This window comes from Nematolebias whitei, chromosome 10, assembly GCF_014905685.2.
Source record: "Nematolebias whitei isolate Nwh7 chromosome 10, NemWhi1, whole genome shotgun sequence".
NCBI lineage: Eukaryota > Metazoa > Chordata > Actinopteri > Cyprinodontiformes > Rivulidae > Nematolebias > Nematolebias whitei.
The window spans coordinates 21,757,936-21,768,126 of record NC_056507.1 but is presented as its reverse complement, the minus strand read 5'-3'; the positions used below and the strand labels follow the sequence as shown (position 1 = coordinate 21,768,126).

The 10,191-nt window shown below is 41.4% G+C and overlaps 1 protein-coding gene across 2 annotated transcripts in view; it reads right to left on the bottom strand.

Moving 5' to 3' along the window:
* Positions 1-10,191, bottom strand: part of LOC119415630 (ras association domain-containing protein 8) — a 19,625-nt gene that overhangs the window by 4,087 nt on the left and 5,347 nt on the right. Inside the window, exons 2-5 of one of the 2 annotated variants that reach the window (XM_037682785.1) lie at positions 6,936-7,137; positions 2,269-3,059; positions 1,215-1,412; positions 451-589 (exon numbers count right to left, since the gene is read on the bottom strand). In XM_037682785.1, the coding sequence (XP_037538713.1) occupies positions 451-589; positions 1,215-1,412; positions 2,269-3,059; positions 6,936-7,038 (1,231 nt within the window). In that variant the 5' untranslated portion in view covers positions 7,039-7,137. Of the gene's footprint in view, positions 1-450; positions 590-770; positions 830-1,214; positions 1,413-2,268; positions 3,060-6,935; positions 7,138-10,191 lie in introns of those variants that run through there. The other variant, XM_037682787.1, reaches the window with a different exon arrangement.

The following is a 10,191-nucleotide window of genomic DNA, read 5'->3' as shown; positions in this document are numbered from 1 at the left end:
ATATATATATATATATATATATATATATATATATACACACACATATAAAAATACTAAAATAAATATAGTGTTCCTACTTGGCGGTTTTTCACCTATCACGGTGATGTGTGGAACGTAACCCCTGCGATAATCGAGGGACTACTGTACTAGCAAAATATTTTATAAATCACTCAATGGATTTGAAAATAATAAAAATCAGAAAATTACTGGATGTACATCTACACCTCTGGAAGTGGATCCCATTCAAGATGGCTTCAGCTAATCAACTCGATTAACTGATTAATCAACATTGATTGAACACAAAAAATGGCTTCAACTCAATTTTACAGACATTAAAATCTGAGGCAGTAGCTGAGAGTCATGCGCAACACATACTCTGAGAGTGGCATCTTCCAATATTGTGATTGAAATAAAGAAACTGATTTGAGGAACAGAAACAGTTTGTCGTACCACGACTGCTGTTGGTGTTGTCGTCTTCGGTGGGTTCGGCTGGCAGCACGGTGACCTTGGCACCAGTCTGCTTGATGAACTGCTGCAGGTTAACCTGCCTCAGCTCTTTGGTCAGCTGCTCCAGCTCCTGCTGCATATCCTTCAAGAAATCACCAGAAAGAGTTTTCACAATAAAGAACAGAGTTTTGTGTTTTAATGTTTAGCTGTTTTAAATATTTCTATATATTCTGTATAAGGTTATCTTTAGGCTACTCCCTTTTTCACAAACTCAATTCGAAAGATTTGGTAATTGTTTTATGCTGGATGCTCTTCCTGATGCAGCCTGGGCTCCAACCTGCAGTTGAAGGATGACAAGACTGCAGCACTGACCTGCAAACTACTACACCCCCCCCCACCACACACACACACACACACACACACACACACACACACACACACACACACACACACCAGAATACACACATTCACATTGTGCCTCACACCTCTCATGAAACATCACAAGCTACATACAGTAATTATTTCTTCTTTATTATACTTTATTAGCATTGTTTATTTAAAGGTGCTCAGAAAATGAAATAGCACTGCATGCACTTTAAGACCAGTAAACAGACCAAAACAAAGGCTTGAACAATAATTCAGAACCAGGGTGTGTGATGATTTAGCTTAGTTACATCCCAGCTGATTACTGGTCTGTCATCAGGACATTATGGATCATCAGTACAGGTAACATGTTGATGAGCTGTCACTTCATGCATTAACCCCACCTGCAGTTTCTTACTGCTTTGTCCCAGCGATCTGTCCACAGCCCTGCAGCTGCTCTCCAGCTGGATGGCCTGCCTCTCCTGAGCCTTTAACTCTGCTTTGACCCTGAGCAGCTGAGCCCGAGCCTCGGCCTCACTGACCCACTGGTCCTCCTGACGCTCTCTTTGCAGTTTCTCCTCCTGCAGACCTGCTTCGACTCCCTGATGGGGTGAACAGAATAAAAAGTTTAAACATAAAAAAAAAAAAAAGAATCGCCTACAAAATTAAACCCATTTCTAGGCCTGTCGCAATAAACAATAAATCAATTAATAGCATGATAAATGAAAATTATGAACCTCATTTTCATTCATCATTTCTTCGTGTCTCTCTTTCTACTGAAGACACTGGATGACAAAAGGTTAAACTCGGGTGACCCCCTCCCTTTCTCTTTTTTCTTTAAAATCCATTTTAGCCGTCCAAAATCGTGTTTTTGGACGGTTAAAAGCAGCTAAGCTGTGAAGCTAAGCTAACAGGCCGACCTCATGGAAAAACCTCCGTCTTGTTGAAGCTCCAAAATTCACAGTTTAAACCCGTGCCTTCGTGTAAAAAGTTGTTTTTCTCTGCAAAAAGAAGCTGAGAACTTGTTTACTGATTTTTTTTAATTAAAAGCTTTGTGTGAAAAATGCTATGCTAAAGAGCTCAAACCACACCGAGCATCCAACATTTTGAGAACTGAAAAAAAGGAAGGAGAGAGAGAGCCCATGTCACATCAAGGGGCCTCCCTCCCATTTTTCTTAGAGAGACACGCTGCTCACTCCCTCACTATCCATCCTTCAGTTCAAACAGTCTTATACTGCCATCCGGTGGATGAAAAAGGTACTACATGCAAAACAAAGTAACCAACATTTCTTTTAAAATTTGACAATAATTGTTAATTATTGTCACATTTTAAACAATATTATCGTTTATCGCAATAATTTCTGAGATAATTAATCGCTCAGCAAATTTGTTATTGTGACAGGCCTACCCATATCACAATTTTCCTACTATATAGATTAATATTTACTAACGGCCCACCTGCACTATTGCCAGCTTCTCCTCAATGTCTTGCTCGCAGCTCTGCAGACGCCCCTGAAGCTCCAGGAGTCTTTCCTCCAGCTGTCTCTCACTTTCCAACTCAATTTGTAGCTCAGTGGCCCAAAACTCTTCCTCCTCCATTTCCACCTCGTTCTTTCTGAGATGCTTTTCCAACCTCAGGATCTCCTCTATCAAGCCTCCACCAAAGTCTGCAGTGCATCCACCTCCTTGGTTCCCCCGCAGCTCAGGCCATGCTTGGAGCTCTGCCTCATATGCCTCCAGCTTCTTCTCCAGCATGTTCAGAGTCTCTCTCTGCAGGCTGACCAGTCTGACCAGCTCCTCCATGCGACAGGCCCACAGGCCAGGGGAAGCTGTCCCAACAGTTGACCCCGCATGGTGGCGACTGCCGCCGTTCCCTAGAAGTCTTCGCTTGCCCTCAGCCTCTGAGACCCGACCTCCCCCCAGGATCTCCCTCAGGCTTCTGGGTGCACCTGTGAAGGTCAGCGACTTGCGGCGCGGTTCACGGCGGTGGAGCGAGCCGTCAACGGGGTGACGAAGCTTCGCAAGAGGAGGGAGACTTTGACGATGAAGCCCACGTTCAGGACCTCTGAGCGGGGGGCCCTCTGAGGGGGGTCGCTCAGTCAGTGAGGGGCCTGTGCGGTGAAGGATCAGCTGGACGTCACCGGCATACTGACCCCAGGTGTTTAGAGAAGCAACGGGGCTCTCGTGGGGGGCGAGGTGACGTTCTGTGTCCCGCCATTTCTCTACCAGAGTGTATCTCCCTGTACGACCTGTAAACAAACATAAAAAAAAAAAATAAAAAAAAGATTTTAATGGTTGATGGTTGTAAAAACTGAAAGGATTGTAAAATGGGTTTAAGAAATTTTAAGCAATTCTGGCCCCTAGAAAAATACTTATTTTACCCTGAAACACTCATGATTTCAAAGTGAGTGCTCTCAAACACAAATTTAAAAATTAAAAACTTTTTTCCTGCAAGTGCTTCATGACTAACTTTCATTTTGTAAGAGAGGTGAGCTTTAAAGTCTGAAACAGCTGAAAATACAGAATGGGATCCAGAACAATCCAACAAAAGAGGGTGTAGGCACTACAGATCTGTAGCATATTCTATTTGTTAGATTTTAGCACAATGAACATCTGGGGGCACGTTTTGTAACATAATTTTTATTCTTTGAAAAGATAATTCTATGAACACCGTTCGAGGTGTACTGACAGCAGCGTGTCTTAAGTGTCGAAGAACACGATCAATATTGATGCTGAATCACTTAGGATGGTGTCTATGTGTTGAATAAGGAGGGGGCTCTGAAAGAAGTGCTGCTTTCACAGTTTGGCAGTCGACTAAGAGATGAGTCAGACTTTCCCTCCTCCTCCCCTGCGCTCAGTGGGAAGTGATGTCAATATATTATGCTCAAGTGCCCCCAGCCATATGGGAAAGTGGGGTGCTTAGATCCAAAAAAGTACCAATAGAACCCCTGAATCTGATCCACTGTACAGACAGCGACAGTTTTTTAAAAACTTTGTTAGGACCTCTTTTCTGTTTAAAAATGACAGCTTGGCATTTTAGAGAGAACTAAACTGTGATTAGAACTGTGGGCTGGTGATTGTGTAGCAGTGTGTTTGATGAAAATGTTTTTTCTACCGAGTCTGAAGTTATGTACATATCAGTCACATGATTATTTGGCCAACACACAAAAAATTGTTTACTGTTTATCAATTACAAGAGGTGGAATTTTATTCTTACTGTTCAACAATCAAGGTTCAAACAGTGATTGTAACTTTTTTCTGTTTTCAGACAGATTCAAATATGTGAGTTAGGAACAAGTTGCAGGAAACATTCTGGTTATAAGAGCTAAAGATTAGAAAACACCCAAGAGATTTGTAAGCAGACAGTCAGATACTAACGGCTGCATGGCACATCACATTTCATATTTATCAAAAGGAGGACAGACCAGCAATGGAGACATTGTTCAAGATTTTTTAAAAGGGGTTGAAGTCGCTGCCAAAAACACCCAGAACTACTTTATTTGGGGCAACTCTGTGGATTATGAGAAGTTCAGATTTTCTGATGCTAGTAGTAAATCTGACTTTAGCCATTAATTCTTATTTCCTCCAAGCTTCCAATTCATATGACCTCCAAAATGAAAGTCATATAGTTTTTTTTTCTTGCATGTTTGCTTATTAATACATTTAATATAAATATTTACTGATAATATATTTGATACATTTACTGAAAAACAAAGGTTTTGGGCATTTTTTTCTTGCCTTGCTGATGATTCAAAGGGACTACACATCATTCACCCTTTCACTTAGATCATAATTTTAAATGGTCTTAGGATCACTAATGCACCCACACGGGGTTGTTGAAGGACACCTCGACAAGCAGTGAACCAATCCAACTTCAACCTTATTAGATCAATTTATAACCAGATGAGTCACAATTGCTCTTAAGAACACTCTGTCAGCTCTTTGGCTCATGCTGTAGATATCATTATGGTGATTTGGCTTTTTATTTCTTTATTTTTTTAAAGTTTTCTTTGATTTATTTAGGGACATAAATCAAATATTTTCTAATTTAATTTAAATGCAACTATGACAAAAAACAAACACTGCAAAAGCTTTGCTCAAAAAAGCAACAGTTCTGAACATTAAACTAAAAAACTTGAACAAAACAGAAAAATTACCTGAAAGTGAAGTGTTCAGGGTTTATGGGGCTAGTAATGGATTGGTGTCTGACTGACTGGTGGTCTGGAAGTTTTTAACCATGCACACAATTTGTGACAAAAACTGGTTGAAAAATGAATCAATTCCAGCTGACCATGGTCAAAATACTGCAAGGAAAATGTACGTCTTTGAGAATGATGCTGCCAATCAAGAAATCAGTCTGGAGTATGATTGTTTATGAGCTCAGGCTATGGTACACATGGGCCCACAGGAAGTCAGTGAAAAATCTGAAATTAAAATCATTCACACAAATCCAAAATCTCTCTTTTTATTTTGAAACTGGCTTTTGGACTGTTTTTATTTTGTCAAGTCAAATCAAGACAACTATTTATAAAGTTTATAAATTTATAACAATGAAATGAAAGACACTGTTTCCTCAAGATAGACCCCAAAGGGAGCAGTTAAGAGTGAAAACATAAGGGGTCCAAGAATCGAGCCCTGTGGTACCCCGCAGGAAAAAGGCATTGAAGCAGACACTATCCTTAACACAGAAACTCCTGTCACTCAGATAAGAACAGAACCACTCTAATGCTGCACCTGTAATCCCAACCCAGTGTTCTAACCTTGATATAAGGATACTGTGGTCAACGGTATCAAAAGCAACGGTAAGGGCCAGGAGTGCATGTATCACAAACTGACCAGAATCATTTGATAACAGAATGTTGTAACAAACACTTACTAAAGCCGTTTTGACGCTGTGTAATCATTTAAATCCAGACTGAAAGATCTCAAAAATTCCATTCTCATTCAAAAACTTGTTTAGTTGAATAAAAACTATCTTCTCCAGGATTTTAGAAAGAAAGATAAGTTTTGAGTTTGGTTTGAAATTTGAGCAAGATGAAGGGTCAAGTCCAGGTTTTTTTTTTAATTAATGGATTTCATGGATTTTTGAAGGCAGGCTCTATAATGTTTATATTTGGTGCTTCCTGTACGTGCACTAGTTTACTAGTAGCATTAACAATTCTGTTTAGGTGTTATCACGTCAGCACACCATAAAAAAGACTGACGCAGAACACAGAGTTTTAACAAGATGAGGAGAGATGGATCACTGAATTTAGTGAAAACAGTGAGCTTAGTCTGAGGAGAACAGAACGCTGTTGATTAGTTTAGTGATATCTCAAACAAAAGCAAACAAGCTGTTCTCTGCTGGAGTTTATCAGAGAACTCAGCTGGGGCAACGTGCCCTGAGAAAACAGAAACAAGGAGAAAACTGTCCATGCATGAGAAGATAACATCCAGATGAAGCTTCTGTCACTGACACCCCCTGTAGCCGTCCTTCCATCCATCAGGTGTGCAACATGGCCTCTGTCTACATATTTAACCCAACAAAAACTAGATTTATTTTGATGGAGGAAAAAAAAGTACAAAAATAGACACTTTGTTATGAACTTGTTGCTTGTGTTTGTGAAAAAAAATGCTGTTGAAGCATTTCAAATGTTTTTATGACTATTCATTATTTATAATAACTATATAGCCTTTAAAATTTTAGCACGACTTGATCAATTTTTTATAGTCCAGCTGCAGCATATACTATCAGAGGCCAATAAAGACTGGCAGAATTTTGTTTTGTCTGATGGTCTGGTCCTTTTTAACAGTCCTGGTTCTGTATGTGGCCCTTTAGAGGGGGTGCAGGATCAATATGCCATAAAAATTTGCTCAATGGATTGTCGAAAACTACAAACCTCCAAAGAAGCCAATTTTGTTGAACAAATGTTCCATCCACAACCTAAACCTGGAAACTTTCCTTAAAAAAGGAGCTACTTCAGAATGTCTTTATTTATTTTTGTAACCAAAGCATTTTTAATTTACCTCATTATGACCTCATTGTGTATAAAAAAAAACTCCACAGTATGTGTCTCACAAAGATTAGAAAACAGGTTGTGTCCCAGGTGTGTTTTCTGTAGCTGTTAAAAAATTGGGATAATTACCGATGGCCTGGGCCAAAGCAATCACCACTTCCTGGCAGGTGGTTGCCTCTGTGACTCCACATACGACCCTCTGGACGCCATCCACCCAGACCTTGAGCTCCATGTTGGGTCAGAAGTGAGGGGGCCGGTTATGGCGTGTTGGCCCCAACATGATTCAAGGCTGGAATGATGCAGGTTAGCTGAAGCCCCGCTGGCTAATTCACTGAGGAGGAAACAGAAAGAAAAAACAGGAAGCGGTCAGGCAGGATGTAATCAAGGCCAAAGTTAGAAGGAGCCTGCGCTCATTACCACTGGTGGTTCATCTAAAAGCAATGCATATGGTACAAACCCACCAGGGGACACAAGTTATAGGCAGCAACATAAATTAAACTACAGTCCTGTTGAGAACAGACCAGGCAGGTCAGGTCCAACATGCTCTAATAGTTTATATTCTGAAACTGGTGGAGGTGCAGGAACAATCTGCCAGCAGACATTCTCCAGCTCAGTTCCTGCTTTTGTACAGAGAATTAGAAAGAACAAGTGATGGCAGCTCAGTTCCAATAAAAGAACAAAAACAAAGAAGGAATGAAAATATGCAGAGCCAGAAGAATCTCAACACACAGGAGAGGGACTGGTTCGCTTGATTATATGACAGATTATGTTTTTTTTTCCTGATTTCTTACATCATTTACAATTTAGTCTCCATTCTGAACAGAAAAAAAAATATTGCACTCTATTGTGTATGGAAACAGCAAAAACAAACGTTCTAAACGTTTTCAGAAAATCTGTCTGACATTCACGTAACCGACAAGTAGCAAAACCACAAAAAATTTGAAAAACATTTGCACAGCGTGTGACGGTGGTTAATCATTTATAATATGCATTTTATTTTTATTTGTGTGATTTGTTAAATGCCATTACAGCTTCTGTTTTACCTTCTGTTACCCTTACCCTCACTAGGATCCTCGAGGGGTCATGGGAGTTTGCTCATCCAGTCTATATGTGTTTTTGTGGACTTAGAGGTACACTGTGGGGGGTGCTCCGTGAGTATGGGGTTGGGGGCTGTTGCTACGGACTATTCAGTTCCTAAAAGTGGTGCGAGAGTTTGGTTTGCATTGCTGGAAGTAAGTCGGACCCCTTCAGGGTGGGAGTTGGACTCCACCAGGGCTGCCCGTAGTCACAGATTCTGTTCATAACTTTTATGGACAGAATTTCTCGGTGAAGCCAGGGGGTGGAGGAAGTCCGGTTCGGTGGCCTCAGGATTCCATCTCTGCTCTTTACAGATGAGGTGGTCCTGTTGGCGTCATCGTGCTGTGATCTTCAGCTCTCACTGGAGCGGTTCACAACTGAGTGTGAAGAGGCTGGGATGAAAATCAGCACCTCCAAATCTGAGGCCAAGGGTGGGTTGCTCTCTTCAGGTCGAGGGTGAGGTCCTGCCTCAAGTGGAGGAGTTCAAGTATCTTGGGGTTTTGTTCACAAGTGAGGGAAGAATGGAGCGTGAGATTGACAGACTGATTGGTGCAGCATCTGCAATATTGCAGACTCTGTGCTGGTCCGTTGTGGTGAAGAGGGAGCTGAGCTGTAAGATGAAGCTCTCCGTTTACAGTTTGGTCTACGTTCCTATTCACCTATGGTCACGAGCTCTGGGTAGTGACTGAAAGAATGAGATCTCGGATACAGGCAATAGAAATGAGTTTTCTCTGCAGGGTAGCTGGACTCTCTTACAGAGGGGATGAGAAGTTCAGTTATCTGGGTGAGACTCGGAGTAGAACCGCTGCTCCTCCACATCGAAAGAAGCCAGTTGAGGTGATTCAGGCATCTTGTAAGGATGCTTCCTGGGCGCCCTCTCTTGGGCATGTCCGATTGGGAGGAGACCCCAAGGAGACACGCTGGAGAGACCATGTCTCTTGGTTGGCCTGGGAACACCTTGGAATCATCCCAGAAGAAATGGAACAAGATGTTTGGACCTTTCTGCTCAAGCTGCTGCTCCCACGACCAGACTTCGGAACAAGCAGAAGACGGGTTCTGTTTTATTGTTTTGATCTAAAAAACTGATTGTTGTGTCATCTAATATTTTCTTTTCTGTTTTGTTGTCGTGATTTAAAGATGTATAATATCAGCCTTTAAATTTGAAAACTAAAACAGTAATGCCATAATTTGAACTGAAAAAGTAGAAATTAACTGGTTGAACACAACGTCTGATCTAGGTGAAGGGATTCTTTAAAATATTCCTCAAGGACGGTCAGTTGGGACAGACTGAATGAGCGATCTGTATCGCTCTGTGGATCTAATCTTCACTTCACTACACCTACGCTGCTGTGTCAAAAAGCCCTTTTGTTTGCTAACCCCCCAGCAATTACACCTTCCCCCCAGCTCAGGTATTCCAGATCCACGTTTGCAAAGTCATCCACAGAAGTCGTCTGTCCTTTCCAGTGGTTTTTCTAAAACGTAGCCAAGACACAAAGCAGCACGACAAGGCACCAACTGCAGGATAAGGCAAACAGAGATGGAATAATTATTTTAACTCTTGTAAAAAGGACTAAAAATACACCTTAAAGTGAGACCTACAAATTTCTTGTTTTTCCATGCAAGATCCAGCTGTGCAATTTTTCTACCCATTAGACAAACAAAAGAAAACCTTGACTGGTTTCATTCCAATGAAGGCTCAGAGCGCATATGTCCAGTGAGGGAAATTATTATTGCTGTGAATTTGTAGGTACAAGTGTCACGTTTATCGGTTGCCTGCTCACTCTATTCCTGGCACACAGCTGGTTAGAAAGTGCTTTCATCCCTCTTTCCAACAGCCCTTAAATGGTAGTAAAGCACTGAAGGATGGAAAGAAGCTGGAAAAATCTGCACAGACAAACCAAGGGGGGGTTTGTACCGTAATCGAAAACGCAGTCATCATTTTGTTCATCTCCTTTTAAAAAGGTGCTGTTAAAACACTACGGGTGTTTGGGTCCTGAGGCAAAGTGGACAAAGTGAGCCAGGGTTTAATTTAGATAAACTGAGGGTGGAACGTAATGAAGAAATACTGACTGCAACATGAGCAGGGCAGATTCAAATATTTTATTCTGGTGTTAGAAAAACTTGTCAGAATCAGAGTCAGAATGACTCAAATGTCATTTCTTTGTTTGATTGTAATCGTTAACATTAACCCAAACCCAAACCCAAATGATGATGCAGGCACAGTGGTGCAGAGAAGATTGCCATTCTGAGTTCTCCTTTCGCCGGCCCATCAAAGCCTCAGCCTTGTGTGTGTGTGTGTGTGGGGGGG